This window comes from Cornus florida, unplaced genomic scaffold, assembly GCF_030987335.1.
Source record: "Cornus florida cultivar Cherokee Brave unplaced genomic scaffold, ASM3098733v1 CherokeeBrave_3.0.0_Hap2_Chr05, whole genome shotgun sequence".
Taxonomy (NCBI): Eukaryota; Viridiplantae; Streptophyta; class Magnoliopsida; order Cornales; family Cornaceae; genus Cornus; species Cornus florida.
The window spans coordinates 85,372,389-85,392,235 of record NW_026775575.1 but is presented as its reverse complement, the minus strand read 5'-3'; the positions used below and the strand labels follow the sequence as shown (position 1 = coordinate 85,392,235).

The following is a 19,847-nucleotide window of genomic DNA, read 5'->3' as shown; positions in this document are numbered from 1 at the left end:
GCTACATGGGAGGATGATGATTCAAATGGATCCGAAAGTGACGATGAACTCAATGAATTGGTTAATCTTTGCCTCATGGCCGATGACGATGAGGTAGATTCTAATCATGACTCATTTGATTTGGAAACTACTTATGATGAATTGGTTGATGCACACAATTACTTGCTAGATGCCTTTAGAGAATTGCATGATGAATTAGGCAAAATGGTTAAAAAATGTGCAACTCTAAAAAGGGAAAAGAATATCATCTCTCAAAACCTTGAAAAATTTCAACTTGAAAATGAAGCTTTGAAAAAGGAAAAAGAATTAGCTAAAGAATCGGTTTCAATAGATTTAATTTCTGAAAATAAATCATTAAAAATTATAATTGAAGATCAAATTGAGACTTTAGCAAAATTCACAAAAGGTAGAGAAAATTTGGGTCTCATACTTGGAAAGCAAAGAAATGCTTATGCCAAGGATGGACTCGAATTTGATCCTCACAACAAAGATTCTTGTTTATTGAAAAAGAGAGAACCTTTGAACAATTACTTTGTTAAAAATTCCTCTTTTAGTCCACAATGTAATTATTGTAAAAAAATAGGGCATAAGATCAATCATTGTCCTATTAGGCCATGTAGGACAAAAGAAGTTTGGGTTATTAAAGGGACTTATACACCTCTTCCTAACTCTCATGGACCTAAGAAAATGTGGGTACCAAAAGAAGATTATTCAAATTCCTTTTGTAGGTTTGCTTGAAGTCTCCATATTTATCCAAGGACAAATGGTTTCTTGATAGCGAATGCTCAAGGCATATGACGGGAGATCAATCAAAATTTCACTCAATCAAACCTCATAAAGGAGGAAGCGTCACATTCGGTGACAACTCAAAAGGCAAGGTCATTGGCATTGGAACTATTGGTATCTCCTCCTCCTTATCTATTGATGATGTGTTACTTGTTAAGGGCTTAAAACATAACCTATTTAGTATTAGCCAATTATGTGATAAAGGATATGATGTTTTGTTTAAATCGGACAAATGCATTGTTAAAAAGGATAATGTTGAAGTTTTCCATGCTCTAAGAAATGGTAATGTATATTCTTTGCTTTTATGTGAACTACACGATCAAGATGTCAAGTGTCTTGTATCCTCAAATGAGAATAGTTGGTTGTGGCATAGAAGGTTAGGTCATGCTAGTATTGATTTGATTTCAAAACTATCTAAGAATGAATTGGTCAAAGGCCTCTCAAAGACTAATTTTTCTAAAGATAAAACTTGTAGCGCATGCCAAATAGGCAAGCAAATCAAGTCATCATTTAAAAGGAAAAAGGATATAACGACTTCAAGACCACTAGAATTAATTCATATGGACTTATTCGGTCCGGAGAGAATTGCTAGTCTTGGTGGAAAACTCTATGCATTTGTCATTATGGATGACTTCTCTAGATTCACTTGGGTATTTTTCCTTACACATAAAAATAAGGTTCATACAATCTTTACTAAATTTTGTAAGAGAGTCGAAAACGAAAAAGAATGTAAGATCAAGTCCATTAGAAGTGATAGAGGTAGAGAGTTCGACAACCAAGATGTGGAAAGATTTTGTGATGAAAATGGATACAATCACAATCTTTCGGCTCCTAGAACCCCTCAACAAAATGGAGTTGTTGAAAGAAAAAATAGGTCTCTCCAAAAAATGGCTAGGACTATGTTAAATGAACATAATTCTCCTAGATCTCTATGGGCCGAAGCTGTTAGTACCTCATGCTATGTCATAAATAGAGTCATCATTAGAAAACTCCTTAATAAGACTCCTTATGATCTTTGGAACAAAAGGAAACCAAATATTGGACACTTTAAAGTCTTTGGGTGTAAATGCTTCGTGTTAAATGACAAAGATAATCTAGGAAAATTTGAACCTAAATCAGATGAAGGTATTTTCCTAGGATACTCTTCTCGTAGCAAAGCATTTAGAGTGTTTAACAAAAGAACACGAGTGGTTGTGGAATCAATACATGTTGTATTTGATGAATCACCATTATCCCCTCTTAGATGCTCATTGGATGAAAATGAAGATGTGATTGAGATTGAAAAGAATGTTGAAAATCTTGATTTAAATGGTCCTTCTTATAAAGATCTCTCCAAAAATGTTCCAAAAGAAAGTCACTCTCATGAAGACACTTCTCCTAAGGCTTGGAAGTAAGTGCTTAATCATCCAATAAATCAAATTATCGGTGATCCATCTAAAGGTGTAAGAACTAGATCTCAAATGAGTAATATTTGCAATTATGTAGCTTTTGTTTCCCAACTTGAACCAAAAAATATTCATGAAGCCGAAAATGATGAATCTTGGATTTTGGCCATGCAAGAAGAACTTAACCAATTCGAAAGAAATAAAGTTTGGCTTTTAGTTCCAAGGCCTAAAGACAAAACTATCATTGGCACAAAATGGGTATTTAGGAACAAAAAGGATGAATCGGGAATCATAGTAAGAAACAAGGCAAGGCTTGTTGCTCAAGGATATAATCAAGAGGAAGGAATTGATTATGAGGAATCCTTTGCCCCCGTAGCTAGACTTGAAGCTATAAGAATGCTCCTTGCTTTTGCATCCCATAAGAACTTCAAGTTATATCAAATGGATGTAAAAAGTGCTTTCTTAAATGGTATCATTGAAGAAGAAGTATATGTTGATCAACCACCGGGCTTTGAAAGCTATAATTACCCAAACCATGTTTTCAAATTATCAAAAGCCTTGTATGGTTTAAAACAAGCTCCAAGAGCTTGGTATGAAAGACTAAGTGGTTTTCTACTTGTTAATGGTTTTATTAGAGGTAAAATTGATAATACTCTTTTCACTAAAACCATCGATAACAACTTATTGGTCATTCAAATTTACGTTGATGATATTATCTTTGGATCAACCAATAGTGTGATATGTGAAAAGTTTGCTTCTAGTATGCAAAATGAATTCGAAATGAGCATGATGGGTGAACTTACTTTTTTCCTAGGATTGCAAATCAAACAAACACTTGATGGCATTTTTGTTTGCCAATCTAAGTATGTTAAAGATTTGCTAAAGAAATTTGGCTTGGAGGAAGTCAAACATGCCAATACTCCAATGAGCTCATCTTTGAAACTTGATAAAGATGAAAAAGGCACTGATGTAGATATTAAAAAATACAGAGGTATGATTGGTAGTCTCTTATATCTAACCGCAAGTAGACCGGATATCATGTTTAGTGTATGTTTATATGCTCGTTTTCAATCTTGTCCTAAAGAATCTCATTTATGTGCCGTTAAACGAATCTTTCGCTATTTGAGCTATACCACATTCTTGGGACTTTGGTATCCTAGACATACATCATTTGACCTTGTTGGTTACTCGGACGCTGATTTTGGTGGATGCAAAGTTGATAGAAAAAGTACTAGCGGGACTTGTCACTTCATTGGACAATCATTAGTATCTTGGTCTTGCAAGAAACAAAATTCCATAGCTCTATCAACGGCGGAAGCCGAGTATATTACAGCCGGTAGTTGTTGCGCTCAAACACTTTACATTAAACAACAACTAGAAAACTTTGGACTCTATTTTGATCACATTCCTATTATGTGTGATAATACAAGTGCAATATGCATCTCTAAAAATCTTATTCAGCATTCAAGAACAAAGCATATAGAAATTAGATACCATTTTCTTAGGGATCATGTTTCTAAGGGTGATATTGATCTTATATTTGTGACTACTGAAAAGCAATTAGCTGACATCTTCACAAAACCACTCCAAGAGGAGAGATTCTGTCTACTCAGAAGAGAAATTGGAATGATCACAGAGCAGAATGTCATGCAGTGAAGTAGCAGCAGCAGAGCCGGCTCCAATCTAAATAAGAGCCGCCTCTATAGAAAACAAAAGTCGGATCATCTCATTCAAGAGCCGCCTCTCCAACCTGCATCCAAGAAAATCACAAATCCTAACTCTCGGTATCTCTAGAGCCGGATCACCAAATTTCATGAGCCGGCTCCCCAAAACCTGCATCCAAGTCCTAACTCTCGGGATCTCTCAAAACTCATCAAGAGCTGGCTCCAAAAATCAAGAGCCGGTTCCAAAAAGCTCTTGAGCCGGCTCCAATTTCCCATGAGCTGGCTCCAATCAGGTATGTCTCTCTTAAATCCTCTTGGCAGTAGCATTTTAGGCATTATATTCACCAATTCCAGAGAGCATAAACCGTGAGAGCTCCTTCACCATGAGTATGAGTGCTTCAAATTTTAAGGTCTCAAAATGATTTCATCCATCATATAATATCAAGTGGCCTTTATTCTGCATCCTAATTCATTCTCCTCTCATTGTTGTGCAAGAATTTCCTCATCTCAGGTAAAAACTTCAACCTCATTTGTTCTCCTTTCTTCATTATTTCGTCTATCATATATATGTATTGATCCATGCTTTGATGTAATACTCCATGAATTGCTTTAAACTCATCTTAAATTGAATTTTGTTGCATGAATTCCTTTCAATTTTGAACAAAATTTTGGTTTAATCTCCTTTACATTACATGTTCAAACCCTAGAAATGTCATATTTTGATCCAAAATTTTGGTCTTGCTTCATGAATCTAAGCATTTTCTTGTGGATTATGTTGAATTTCCCTCTTGGGTTTACATTTCCATAATATTTTACCAATTCCACATGAATTGTCATAATTGATTCAACATTTCTTAAGACTTAATTTTCTATCAAACCCTAGAAAATTAATACTTTCAGCAAATTTTTTTTGGGGGTTGCTTTGTGAATTCATTTCTTTTTAATTTTATTCCATTAAAATTCCATTTTAAGTTTACATTTCAAAATTCATTTTTCAAAATCCAACGACAATCACATTGTTGCTCACAATTTTTTTTGGGTTTTCAAACATAGTTTATTTTATTGTTTTGTTCTCCAAATTGTCTAGATATGAAAATTTTTTGTTCAAAGTCTTTTGAAAATGCCTCCATATCTTTCAAAATTAATATAAGTTTAGTTTTTAAATTGTGACTTGTTTAGGTCCCTACTGAGTTTCCATGGCATCATCCTCCCGTACAAGGAATCCTTCTCGTGGCAAAACTAGGATCACTCAATCTCATGACTCTATCCCAAATGAACAAACTCCTCCTCCAAGTCAAATTCAAATTTCTGCCACAAAGTTATATAGAACTCCTACTCACAAGAGGCTATATGAGAAAGAATTTCTTCATAGGAAAGTGGCCAAAGGAAAGGTTCTGTCACACACAATTTGTGATGACCTCAACCTCAACACCTACAAACTCTTTAATGCTATTGGCCTGGGTCATTTGTTGGGATGAAAAACAAGTATTATCCAAGACTTGTTCAGTTATCCTACACCCACCTTAAGAAAATGCCTGGTGTAGAGAAGTTACAATGCTATGTGGCTGGAGTGGAATTCGATCTTGATGTTAGAAGCATTTCTAAAATCTTTCATTTTATGGATGATGGTATTCAATTCTACTCTCCTCAAAAATGGTTCACTGGGAAAGATTTTGACAAACTAGCAGCCATTCGCCAAATGAGCTATAATTCCCGCACTACCAATATCAAAGAAGTCAAATCCAAACAATTGACTATGGAAGCTCGCTTGATCCACAAAATTATTGCATACTCCATTCTTCCTAAAACCGGCAGTCGCTCAAAAGTCTCTCCCATGGAAATCTTTCTGATTTGGTGTGTCTTAAATGGAAAAGATTTTAACTTGGCCTACATTATCTTTCATCACATGTTGGCATGCAAGAAAAAGAAAAAGACTCCACTCCACTATGCCATGGTTCTCACTCACATTTTCATGGCTAACAAAATTCCACTTGACAAAAGTGAATCAGCCAAACTAGGCCCAAGAGATATCCTTGATGCTTTCAATCTAGACACAATGGGGCTAAAAAAGGATCCCGATGGTATGTGGTTTTATCCTAGGCAGAGAAGATTCGAAGAGGCTAGAGCTCGTGGAGAAGAGATTGAGGATGTTGATGATAGGGATGAGGAAGAACATGAAAGCAATGACAGTGCTGAAGATGAGGATGTTCCAGTTGCACATCGCTCAAATCATGATCTTTTATTGGAACTTCTAAATGTTTCTCGTCAAAATCAAGCCACTCTTCAAGAACAACAAACCACTCTTGAACACAAACAACAACAACTTGACGAAGTGCTTATGACTGTCACTCATATCAGTGAAGACTTTGAAGCCTTTCGAAAAGGCCTTGAACCCCCTCCTCCTTCTACTTAGAACAATATCACCTCGTCTAAAAACTCTTTTTGTGCACTCACTTGTTTTATCTGCTTTGAAGAAGCCTCTTTTAGCTATGTTTTTACTCATGTCGTTTTTCTTTTGAAGTCTTTATCATGATCTATGCTTTTGTCTAACATCTGCTAGTTATGTTCATATTTTCCTTATCTACTATTTTGACTTCTGTCATCTATAAAATGACATATTTCCTATTTTATTGCCCTTTAAATTCTCATTCTCTAATAGTTCATGAATTGGCATGTATTTTCTCTTTCATAGAAGTAGACTTTTTGAGATGACAAAGGGGGAGAAAGATGTGTTATTATGCTATGTGTCTACTCTATGTGTCTACTCTACTTTTTATATATATCTTGATTGATGCATATTGATAGGGGGAGACTTATAAAAATATCTGTAAAAAGTTAAATGAAATCAAGCATGATATGATACTTTAGATATGCTTATTGATATGGGGAGCTCTCTTTCAAATACAACTCTACTTTGTCAATAAACACATCAATGTTTTGTCATCATCAAAAAGGGGGAGATTGTTGGCCTAAGAATTTTTATCTAAAGGTCAAGCTTATTTTTGATGATTACAAACCATTAATGATGTTTATGTACTAATATTTTCATTGAGTTATATATAGTTCATATCTTATATGATGAGCTAGATGAGCCATTTCAAGCATTCAAGTACTCAAGCTATGGACTCAATGAAGCCTCAAAGATTGCAAGAAATCAAAGAAAGACTCAAACTTCAAAGATCAATCAAACAATTTTAAGGAAGAAAGCAAGTCTTCATCAAGCTCAAAAGATCATGGTCAGGGAATGGAGAAAAGGGTAGATAGGATGGTGAGAGGTTTAGATTTAAATGTTAAAGCATATTTGAATATCTTCTGAAGCTCAAGTTTTTAGGTTCATGCATATTTTCTCTAAAAATCAGTTTTTAGAATGCCTAAAATCTTTCCATGAACTTTACTTATGCATGCTCTCATAATAGGAAGTGCACAGAACAAGACTTGTTTCATTTTTAGTCTTATATAAGGATTGGAGCCGCCTCCCAAATATTGGAGTCTGCTCTTTGTAGCCAAATTGTGTGTCGTAGAATGCATTTTGTGAATTGGAGCCTCCTCCCAGTTATTGGAGCCGCCTCCCATTTATTGGAGCCTCCTCCAATTTTTTGAAGAGCCGGCTCTTCTAGATTATTTGAATCTTCAACGGCACTTTTCTGCATTTAAGACTTCCAACTACTTCTAACAGACATATTAAGCCTCGGTTGTCTATATAAAGAAGGCTCATTTTACTGAAGTAATACACCACTGAATAATACATTCAAGAGAGCATTCAAGAGCATTCAATAAGCCATTAAATTCTTCTCTGAGCTTTCACTTTCAACCATCACTACATTCTCTCATCCTAGAACTTGAGCTTCATTAATATTCTGATATTCTCTAGTTGTGAGCTTACACTTGTATATCTATTGAGAGAGATTCTTGTATTTCATTTACAAACTTTGCTACAATCTTGTAAGGGTTGGTGTGACCCAAAAGAAGCCTAGGGGAAGGGTGTTCTCCTAGCAAGGAAAAGAAGCAAGGTCTTGCTTCAAATTTGAAGGTTTGCTCTCCACCATTAAGGAGAAACTCTAATGAATTTGGGAAGTCTCAAGGGGGATCTTGAGCCGAGGAGTAGGAGTTTCCGAACCTCGCTAAATCACCGAGTTCATTATTTGCATTTTCTTATCTCTATCTCTTTTATACTTGTGCTATATATTGCTTAAATTTTTCAATTAATCATTGCATAATAATTGTTGTAAAACAAATTTCATAAATTGCGAAAATTGGCTATTGACTCTATTCACTACCCTCTAGAGTCAATTAGTGGTTAACAATAATTACAAAAATTCAATTGATATAAATTTAACAAAAAAATTCTTTAAAATAATTTTCATTTGAAGTTTTCTTGTCCTTTTCAATTTATAAAATTTATGAAAATTTAAAAATTATTCCAAGGTATAAATAAAAACGTCAAACTTTCAGTCTCATTTTATCCTTTCTTGTTGGCAGTATATTAATTCTTACTAATGTTTTTCTTTATCATTTATTTTCATTGACTATACAACTGTAAACAAATTTGTAAATTGTTCAAAGGTATAAAGAAAACATAAAATGAAAATTATTTTTGAAAAATCTAATTTTTAAAATTTCTTTTAAAGACCATTTTCATAATCAAAACATAAATATAACGGTCTGTAATTTAAAAAAAAAAAAATTAAATTTATATTTTTTTGGAAATTTAAGAGGAAGAGGAAACCTAAAATGAAAATCTAAATTTTATTAAATATATGTTAAGGAGGGTTTTGTGCAAAATCTGATAGTTTCTTAAAATTCAACTAAAGGCATTTTCATCATTATAATATTGGAGTAGTTTAATTTCCAAAAATTTGATTGTCCAGAGTAGCATCGATCGGTTATAAGCATTGGGTATGAAAGAGGAAGTCAGAATTTTCTTTATAGCGAATGGAACGAAGACGACGGATCTTCTTCTCTCGAGTGCGATCGCCCTATTGAGTTCCACTCTAGGCCAGTACAATCGGAGACTCAGACCGAACTGTGAGTCTCCCGACGAAGATAGAACCAATAGCGACGGAAGTGGCTAATCCGGCAAAGAGAATCAGTGAAGACGAAGATCTGATCGAAGCAGACGATGGCGTTTTACCTCATGTTTCAGAATGGTTAAAGGGCAAAACATTCCAGAAGGCAAAAGCAACCTAAACTTCTTCGATCATGACTTTTGTTGCACTTTCAGACTCAATATTTTCTACAAGAAAAATGACAAGTAGGCTGAAGACTTTACAGAACTGAAAATTTTAGATGGTAATTTAGTGCTAGTCAATAAGATTTCTCTGCTTTCTCTCTCTCTCTCACATATCTTTACCCCTCGAATATCTGTGCAGCCATGGGTGTCAGAAACCATCCAAGCTTCATTCTTACTGTGCTCTTCCTATGCTTATCTCTTAACATCCATCTCTTCTTTGGGGCTGACACCATCTCTGCAAACCAACCTGTCTCTGGGGACCAAACAATTGTCTCATCTGGTGGAAAATTTGAACTGGGTTTCTTCACACCAGGTAAATCTTCCAAATTCTACATAGGCATGTGGTACAAGAAATTGTCTCCTCACACTATAGTTTGGGTATACCTGTATCTGATAAGTACTCATCAGAACTGAAAATTTTAGATGGTAATTTAGTGCTTGTCAATAAGTCCCAAACCCCAATTTGAACCACAAACATCTCTACCATTTCAAATTCTTTAGTAGCAATTCTTCGTGATGATGGTAATTTTGTTTTTGGGGATGGACCTAATGTAACCCAACCAATTTGGCAAAGTTTTGATCATCCAGCCCATACATGGTTGCCTGGTAGTAAGATTGGATTTAACAGACTCCCTAATAAAAGTCAACTTCTTACCTCATGGAAGAATTCAGAGAATCCTACAGCGGGACTTTTCTCTCTTGAGCTAGACCCAAATGGTAATCAGTATCTTATTCGGTGGAATAGGTCTGAGCAATACTGGACTAGTGGGGCTTGGAATGGTAATATTTTCAGTTTAGTACCAGAGATGAGGTCGAATTATATATTTTACTTTAGTTATGTTAACAATGAAAATGAGAGTTATTTTATGTATTCTCTTTATAATCCTTCAAATATTTCTAGATTTATTATGGATTTTTCGGGGCAAATTAAACAACTCACTTGGTCGGAAACTTCAAAGCAATGGATTTTGCATTGGTCTCAACCAAGAGAACTATGTGAAATTTATGCTTATTGTGGGGCATTTGGCGCCTGCAATCAGATTATTCAACCCTTCTGTAATTGTTTGCCTGGTTTCACTAGTAAGTCCATGAATGATTGGAATTTGTATGATTATTCTAGCGGGTGCGTTAGAAATACCGATCTGCAGTGTGTGAATACCAGTACTGCAAATGGGGAAAAAGATAGATTCCGGGAAAATCAACACATGGTATTGCCCGAACATCCTCAATCTGTGGATGTTGGGAGTCCTGCAGAATGTAAATCGGTCTGCTTGAATAACTGCTCTTGCCCTGCTTATGCTTATGAAAGCAATGCGTGCTCTATTTGGATTGGAGAACTCTTAGATCTGAAACAACTCTCTGATGATGATGTCACTGGAAGAACTCTCTATGTAAGGCTTGCTGCATCTGAGGTTCCGAATCAGAAAAATAACAAAGGACTTATTATTGGTTCTGTTGCGTGTTCAGTGGCAGTACTAGTTGTCCTAGGCCTTGTTTTTGTTATGATTTTGAAGCGACAAAAGAGATCAGTGAAAACAGCAAAAGCAGTTGAAGGTTCATTGGTGGCCTTAGGGTACAAAGATTTGCAGATTGCAACAAAAAATTTCTCAGAGAAATTGGGAGGAGGAGGTTTTGGCTCTGTATACAAAGGGACATTGCCTGATTCTACTGTGATAGCAGTGAAGAAGCTCAACAGTATCAGCCAAGGAGAAAAGCAATTCCGAACAGAAGTCAGCACAATTGGGGTTATCCAACATGTTAATCTTGTTCGCCTTCGTGGGTTCTGCTCTGAAGGTGATAAGAGGTTGTTGGTGTATGATTACATGCCCAATGGCTCTTTGGACTCCCACCTTTTCTATGAAAAGGATTCAAAGGTTTTGGACTGGAAAACCAGCTACCAGATTGCACTTGGGACAGCCAGAGGGTTAGTTTATCTCCATGAGAAGTGCCGGGACTGCATCATACACTGTGACATAAAACCATCAAACATTCTTTTAGATGCTGATTTCTTTCCAAAAGTGGCAGATTTTGGTCTGGCAAAGCTTTTAGGGCGAGAATTCAGCAGGGTTCTGACAACCATGAGAGGGACAAGAGGCTACCTTGCACCAGAGTGGATATCAGGTGTAGCCATAGCGGTCAAAGCTGATGTTTATAGCTACGGTATGGTGCTTTTTGAATTTGTATCAGGGAGGAGAAATTCCGAGCAATCTCAAGACGGGAAATGCTGATGCAGAAGAGGTAGCGAGAATATGTAGAGTGGCTTGTTGGTGCATTCGAGATGATGAATATCAAAGGCCATGTATGAGTCGGGTAGTTCAGATCCTTGAAGGGGTTTTGGAAGTGACCCTGCCACCAATCCCACAGTCTCTCCTATTGTTTGCTGACACCCAGGAGCATATATCTTTCTTCCCTGAGTCGTGCTCAAGCCAGAATTCACAAGCACTAAGCAATCCCTCGAATGCTTCCTCTGAGGCGAAGAGCATCACATTCGTCAAGGAGTTCCAAACCTTGAAGACGACAGAAGAGGATGTTTTTGGGATTTCAACATTCAGTTAAGTATGTTCTTCATTTATGCACAATAGTTAGAGGTGGCTTTTGTATTTTCAGTTTATTGTTGTTTGTATATCTATTTGAAACCTTGGTTTTAGAGCCGCAGCTAAAACTATATGAAACTCGCGTTTCTTTTCACGCTGAAACTAAAGTTGTTAAACCATTTCCTTTTGTAGCTTGGCAAACGTGTGTATACACAGTGAAGACTATATGATACATTCAGGGGGGAAGGAAATCATTCGTAGATTCATCAACACGACTCTAAATTAGCCTCTTTAGGGAGGTACGCACAAAAAATGTGATCCTTCTATAACGGAGAATGGTTTTCCTGGAAACTAGCAGAGCCATTTTAACTTATCCTGAATTGTTCACTTTTTAGAAATCTCCCAAGTCTTAAACCATGCTCAAGATAAAGAGTAAAACATATAAAATATGCAACACTTGGACATTTTGAAGGATGCTTTGAACAGAAATGGTGGGCCAAAGGTGACTTCTCTCCAGACTGGTCTGATATTCTTGCCCTCCATCTTTCCCAAGTGTCCTTGTATATATTACTCAGGTACTTCTCATTCAGCTTTCAGGAAGCCTCTCTAGTGTAATTTTTGCTGCCAAAAGCAAGAAACGTGTTTCTAAAATGCTAAGCACTAAACTTTCACAATAATTGATATTTGAAGTTCCTTAGAGTTGCTTCCCAGTACACCCACCTTTAATTCTGGATTATACCCATAGGTGGTCATGTAACGTCCGACACAAAGTGACCACTGAAAGCAGCAATTTAACTTTAGAAAGAGAGACTTCAAAATTCCAAAAACACAAATAAATTCTGTATGATTAAATTTGTTTTAACTAAGAGCACGGTTGTTGGTGATGGTTGGATATATAACATCTCTCCTTCTAATGCATAACTACAGATGATTATTAAAACTAGTAGGCGATCCCATGGTCTACCAAAAGAAAGAAACAGAAGCAGCAAATATTGAAACAAATCAAAGAAAACTTCCATTCGAAATTTTTTTAGTTAATCTATTTCTAACTTTTCTTGATTTGTTTCAAAATTCACGAAGCCTCTCAAGACCTTGAAACTAATGCATCTAATTGAGACTGAATCAATCAAATAATGATTCATTGACTTCCAAATACACTATCACACTAACTCAGAATCAACTAAAAATGAACTATCTTGTCTTGTAGAGTGAAATGTGTTACGGTATTGTGGATAAATTGTTTAAACATTATTGTTGACTGTTGAACACTCAAGTCATGGAAGCATATCAAACAAATGCCCAATGTATGAAACATACTTTCAAATAATAAACCATATTCATGAAGTATATTAAATACATTTTTGGTGAATACATGCATATTTGAAGATTAATATCCTGTAATACTTATCTGACTTGAGTATTATAAAATCCTTCCGTCCAACTATAAGTGTTCCTTAAATGATAGTAAAAAATGGAACCTTTAAGCACCTAATCAGCCACTTGTCTATATATTGAATCCTTCTTTTATCTTTAAACATCAAAAAAGTAGCACCAAACTGATAAAACATATAGTATATAGGAAAGGACACTATAGAGTACCCATCAGTTGCTTTATTTTTATTTTTTATTTTATTTTATTTTTTTTTGTGTTCACTGAGTTTTATTTAAAATGGTGAAAAGAAACCAAAAAAGTGACAAATGGATTCTTCTTTTTCTTCTTCTTCTTCTTTTTTTTTATTTAAATTTCAGGCTCAAATGATAACGTACCATGTTTCTTGTAGGTAACATTGGGTGGATTTTCTAAATTTTTAGGTATGATACTCGTTTCCGAGTGAAGTTGCATAATGTTCGGTTGTTTAGAAAGTTCAAGTTTTTCAGGAACCGTGAATCTATAAAACAGACTAATTAGCAAAAGTAAATATTAACATGCACAAAGCAAGCACAACAAAAGTTCAAGATTAATGAGTCCAAAACAATGTGGAATTGTTAAAAGCTAAAGCTGACTTGACTTGTTTCTTTTTTAGATAAGTAAAATTTTTATAGAAGGGAAAAATGTTAAGCTACAATATCCTAGAGAATATTAAGATTAAAAGAAGATTAAGCAGAGATAACTTTTATGGTATGACTATGAATGTTTTAATAAAAGAATAGTTAGAATGAAATTTTCATTTCTATACTTTTGGTGAATTACTTCACCTTCTTATTCATGGGTTACAAAAATTAGATGTACCATAGACCTGTAAATTAGAATGGCCATATTGTTAATGCCCTACTCCTCTATTAATAAAATTGCTTGTTCTTTAAATGAATTTTCTATCTTCTCATTTAAGGCGATTAAGGTTCATTCATGATATTGCACATCATTTTAGCTATCACATTTATTTTTCTTGTTGCTTGTCATAGGTATAGAACTAACTTCTCAATTGAACTAACTTATTTATTGAGCACGGTATAGAAGATCGTTTAGATGCACATATTCTTGTGGGCGAGGGGATGACTGGGATGTGGACACAAGGGTCTTTATTACGAGATCAATAATTTCATATTTCAAAAATCAGTGAGAGCTAAATATGTGTATGATATTATGAATCTATTGCTTTAATTTAGTGGTATTTCTCTACTTTTCAAAGTGCATTGGTTCGAGCCACCATAGTAGCAAATAAGTGTCACTTCTCGCCGTAAGAGTAAATCACTGTGTGAGATTCTTGCCAAGGAAAAAAAAAAAAAAAACACACCAAAGGTATGAATCCCTATAATATGCCCAAAAACAAAAATAAATGAAATGTGAATGTCCGATATTCTCATTGATGAAACATTGACAAGTTTGAGTGAGCTATGCTTTAATTCAGAGTAAGTATGTATCCACACACATATACATATGCACTATGTGTATGCGCATTCAAACACGCCAAAATCCTCTTTCACGTAAAGGATTTAATGCGCCGCAGGTGGTGGTTCCTTTCCAGCATCCCTTCCATTATGACTCTTTTCCTGTAATCACTTAATTTTTCCATCACTGCCGGCGAAGTCGCCTTGTTCTCCGATGGTTGTTTGAAGTAACTCCGGCGGGGCAGAAAATAGAACCATGTCAATGCGAACAATATGGCACATACTTTGCCCCAAAAAATGGTAACTGATAGCGTAATGAAAAGCAAATAAAGTCCTGAGTTTGAACTCGAACCTTTGGTCACTCTGTTTCCTGTTCTCTCTTTACTAAGCTCTTGAGCTTTGTGAATGCTCTGTTTTTTCTGGTCGAATGAAATAGAACGAAACCCAGATAGACTCTTCTTGTTAGACAGTAACTCTGAGGTTTTCAATTGAGATGATGAAATTGTTTTGTTCTGTTTGTTATCCACATCAAAAGATTTTGGATTACTAATCCTCGACGGAGACTTGAGTTGATGAACATTTCTGTGACGAACTCTATTTCTCTGTGAAGAAGAGAGAGCAGAGGCTCATCAGAAAAATGAAAAACAATTAAGAAACACAAAGTTTTAATTGTCGAGAACTAACCAACGAGATAACAAACAGAACAACTTTGAAAAACCCAAAAAGTGACCGGCGTGAATTGCTCTTTGGTCGAAGATTCTTGCTCAAAATTAATGGTGATTTGATCGTGGAGTTCTTCAAATCTTTTTGTTTGTGCTGGGAGATATACGTACATACTTGACCTCTGGAACAATCAAAATCCCTGGTCTCCATCTCTGTTTTGAGGACTACCGGCCGAAAACAGAGCAAGAACTTGTTCTTCATGGTTTTTGACTTTTTGTCAGTCTGGGATTTCGTGGTTAAGGATTTTAGAGAGAGAATAGAAAGGAACAAGGGTATGGATATTAGAGAGTGCTCTGTTTTGTTGAATGGTTTTTAGTCTGTGGAGGGTCGGCAATGCTGGTATTTCGTCTGCTTTCGTTACTACATACTACATTGTAATATTTCTGTATATGTATATGTGTGTGTGTGTGTATATATATATATATATATATATATCTGTTTTTTCTCGCTTCTAATGGAAGTGACGGTTTGGGACGGCAGTGCCCGTGAGGGACAGGTAAGTGATATAACTCCGTTTCGCCTTTTTGGTTGTGAATGATCGTAATAAAAGAGATGTGACTAATAATACTAGCGAAATGTAGGGTCACATATACCATTTTGTGCCTGTGTTACCGCAGGAAGGTGACGAATTAAGGTATATGTATTTATTAATAATCAGTGCAACTAATTCAATTTATTACGACCACTCGGTTGTTGAAACGAATAAGGGTAATTCATATCATCTTGATAAACTTGCTCTTAAATTTGTAATAAATGACATATATCTATCTAGTCTTTCTCCAAACAATTAAAACTTGTGTCCATAAATAGTTCATCACAGCATCTTTATAAAGGAAACCAACTAATGAGTTGAGTTTGGGTTTATTTTCGAGACTAGTTTATAAAACATTTAAGCTCTAATCTTCTTTGTATTTATTTTTTTTATATCGTTGAGAAAAAAAATTATTGTAATTATTTTATTTATTTATTAAATTGAATTTTATATCACTATTTGGTCCCCAATTGAAAATTTGTGACTCCACTCCTGCTTCTAGAAAGTGTCATCCGTTTTAAAACTTGTGGTTGCATATGTTTTATTGTCATAAAATTATACTCTCTTCTGTCCCGAAATTATTGTCCATCATTTTGTTTTGAGATGTTCTAAATTTTTTGTTCATCTTTTTTGTTTTAAGATGTCCCAAAATGCAGTCTCTTTTAAAAAATTAATGTAGTAGTTCTTTATATAGTAACATTCTAAAAATTATCCTTTGACATTGAAAATTTACTATGTTTTATAACATTTTTAATTTTCATTTGACAATGAATTGCACTAATTACATAAATATTCTTTTGTCTTTTAACAAAAATAAATTCAGAAAATCACTCCTGTAATTACAATAAAAATGTATTAAGAATATAATACCATTAAAAGTTGAATTCCCCAAACACCCAAGAATTTTGAGAAGGAGGGAGCATACCTTAACTTTCAAATGTTTTTTTAGTACCATTCTATTTATCTATTAGTTGGTTATTAAAAATTTAAACAACCCAAGCAATCCGATAAACTCAATAGAACTCGCAAATGAAATGAGGAGTAACAGGTTGTCCAAGTATTGGACGTAGGAAGCCCAAACGGCCTATAAGAGCATCGTGGTGGTGTGGGACATGACCGAACACTTGTTTGACAAGACTACTTTGACCTAACGGTAAAAATGTTTGACAATAAAACAAGTGAGGAGGCAAGTTCGAGTCGGATATTGATTATAAATTCTGTTTTACTAAAAGTAAAAGTCCCTTTCATGAGCAAGTATTAATCACCATCTTCAATTTTTTATTTTATTTTTTTAAATATGAAGAAATATGTCTTGTGGGATTGAATCTTTGAAAATGAAAATTTCCAAAATCTCGCCTTCCATTGTTGAAAATGAAAATTAGGGCTTAAAAATATGATTGGGCCAGATCTGAGCTATAGGGTGGAGCAATCATATAGTTAAGCCCAAGGAAAAATATTGTTTGGGCCGAACTCAAACAATCAAAACCATCCAGTTAGGTGGGAAAACTCTGGGTTAGGTACATGGGCCTTAGAATCAAGGAAACTACCAATCTCTATTAAGTTAGGCCATCCCCAGCTGCCTCTTAAATTTTGCTCTCTGGAGTAGTTACATCAATTTTTTCAAAAACCACGTTAGCTTTTCCAACAACCACGTAGGCAGCTTTTGCTTTTCAAATTTTGGCGTTGTAACAGCCTCTTCGAATTTTTGCTCTTTAAAAAACATATTTTAAATTTTTTTACTAACGGCTGTATTTTATTTTGTATGCAATATAATCCTTAGGCACTATTTGGGTCAGCCAAACAGTGCCTAATGACTATATTATTTGTTTACTGATTTTGTAAAAAATAATAATAATAAAAAAGACCCAAAAAAAAAAGTTTTTAGACACTATTTGGGTGATCCGAACGGTGCCTAAGGACTATATTATTTATTTATTGATATATATATATATTTAAAGAGACCAAAAAAGTTTTTTTTTTTTTTTTTTTAAAAAAAAAGAAGATGTAGGTCAATATAGTCCTTAGATACCATTTGGATGATCCAAACAGTGCCTAAGAGCTATATTATTTATTTACTATTTAAAAAAAAGTGAAAAAAAGGGCTTTTGGGGGTAACTGGCCAGCCAAACAGTGCCTTTGGACAGTTGCCCCCTAAGGCCTGAAAGCGTTTTATTTATTTATTTTTTTTTAATTCTCGACATCTTTTTAGCCAGCTCGCCGGGCCAATGGGAAGGGCGCCTGTGGACTCGGTCTACTTAACTTAGCCCGCTGTGGGTTAAAAGAATCCATTTGCTTGCCAAAGGTCCCTTTGAGGAGACCACTGCGAGTGCTCTTAGGTTACATGCCTTTTTGAATCATGTTTGGAATCATCAATTAAATTGTACCTCTATTTTTATCTTTAATAATCTAGTGGGAAAGGGTTGTGAAACCTAATATATCTCAACATCTTTCAAAATAGAAGGTCTAGAGTTCAAATCTTTAAAAGAATAAAAAATAAATGTGTATGAGCCCGATAAGAAAGGGTTCATTTATATGGATAGACTTAACTCACTACTCTTAATTATATTTATAAATGACTTGTTTTTAATAAGAACTTTTATCACATGTAAATTCACTTGCATGATACTTAATGGTAAATTTTAAAATTAAAGTTAAGGGATTACAATTTTTTTCACAAAAATTGAAAAAGAGTTGGGTTAATGTCATTGTAATGTTAGGAATATTAATGACCTTATAATGACATCAGTTTTAATTCATATAAATTAATAAATTTTTTTTGACTTTTGTACTCCAATTTATTATCTATGGAAAGACCATTGTCACTAAAATAGAACATTAATTCTAATTATTGACGTGAAAGAGAATGAACCATCGAGAAACATGCTGACTATTTGTAATAATGCACACCAGTGGTTTTATATTATAGAATTGACAAATGACACTTGTCAAAATTGTAATCTTTGCAAGTTGCAATTACTACTATTGGATAAATAACATGAAAAGGAGTGATACGTGGAATTGCCTCACTAGCGGATAATGCTTTTGTCTTGTATTTTTTGTTTTTATTTTTGTTTGTGTACTGTAACCCAAAAAAAAAAAAAAAAAAAAAAAAACAACAACGTAAAAAATATGTTTGATAATGTTTACTATCATTTGAATAATATCGAAATATTTTTAAAATTGAGATCAAAATCGTAAACATAAAATTATATTTTTTTTTACTTTCGCACTGTAACAAAGTACTGTTCTAAAATAACATTCTTAACTAATTATTCAATTTTTTTAAAACTTGTAACACTTTTTACCAAACATGATTTCATATTTTTGCTTTCAAAAATCTTGTAACGAATTTACGTTATCAAACAAGGTTCGAAATAGTATTAAACACAATATAAAATAGAAATATTGTTTCTGTTTCAGGTCAAAGTAAAAATAGGAAGTAAAAATGATTGTCACACAGGCCTTAGACTGTTTCTTATGGGTTTTTTTGTATGGGAAATTTTTAAATTTAGACTTAAATAAAAGGATTGGTCTGACGGGTGATGGAGCCTCTTTCTCTGAACTAAAAGTGCCCAAAATTGAAAATGAAATTTTTTTCATTTTAGCCATCTGAACAATTCATCAAATTTTCAAAAAAATAATAATTCTGTTGCATAATTATCTTATTTAAACGGAAAGCCAAAATCACGATATTAAATCAATATTAATTTTAGTGTTTGAAAACTTTGTTTTCTTTTTGTTTTCTTTTTTTTTTTTTTTTTTTTTTTTTGGGTTTTTTGTTTTCCTTCCCATATTTCAATCACTCTTTAAAGTTATGTTTGGTACAGTATAAAAAAAAAAAAAAAGGATAACATTAGTTAGGAGAAAAAAGAAAATAAAAGAAAGAAGATGGCATTGTTAACGAGTCACCGTGTTTGGTTCATTAGTAAAAGAAATGAAATGAAATAGTAGTATTCATGTTTGAGAAAAGAAAATGAATGAAACCATTTAATAAATAAATTTACTATCATTCCCTTTTTCATAAATTTTGTTTTTTTTTAATAAAAGTAAGGGCAAATTCGGCATTAACAAAATTTCCTCCTATTTTTGGAAAGATTACAAAACGAATATTTCATGCCTAATTGTATCCTTCTAAACCTCTCCGTTCCCTTTCTTTTTCTTTAA

The 19,847-nt window shown here is 34.1% G+C and overlaps 1 protein-coding gene and 1 pseudogene across 1 annotated transcript; one reads left to right on the top strand and one right to left on the bottom strand.

The window, feature by feature from the left end:
• The first annotated feature begins 8,601 nt into the window (after positions 1-8,601).
• LOC132307307 (G-type lectin S-receptor-like serine/threonine-protein kinase At2g19130) lies at positions 8,602-11,790 on the top strand (annotated as a pseudogene).
• Positions 11,791-14,265: 2,475 nt separating this feature from the next.
• LOC132307308 (uncharacterized) lies at positions 14,266-15,568 on the bottom strand. Its single transcript, XM_059805027.1, has 2 exons — positions 15,113-15,568; positions 14,266-15,030 (listed from the first exon to the last, which is right to left on the bottom strand). The coding sequence occupies exons 1-2, from the start codon at positions 15,350-15,352 to the stop codon at positions 14,521-14,523; spliced, it is 750 nt and encodes a 249-aa protein (XP_059661010.1). The 5' UTR covers positions 15,353-15,568; the 3' UTR covers positions 14,266-14,520.
• Positions 15,569-19,847: the final 4,279 nt, after the last annotated feature.

Bases quoted from the DNA above. Each gene is read 5' to 3' on its own strand.
- LOC132307308 (XM_059805027.1), bottom strand. From the start codon at position 15,352: ATGAAGAACAAGTTCTTGCTCTGTTTTCGGCCGGTAGTCCTCAAAACA. The intron at 15,031-15,112 runs GTTAGTTCTCGA...TCTTCTTCACAG, and splicing joins TTCTGTTTGTTATCTCGTTG to AGAAATAGAGTTCGTCACAG.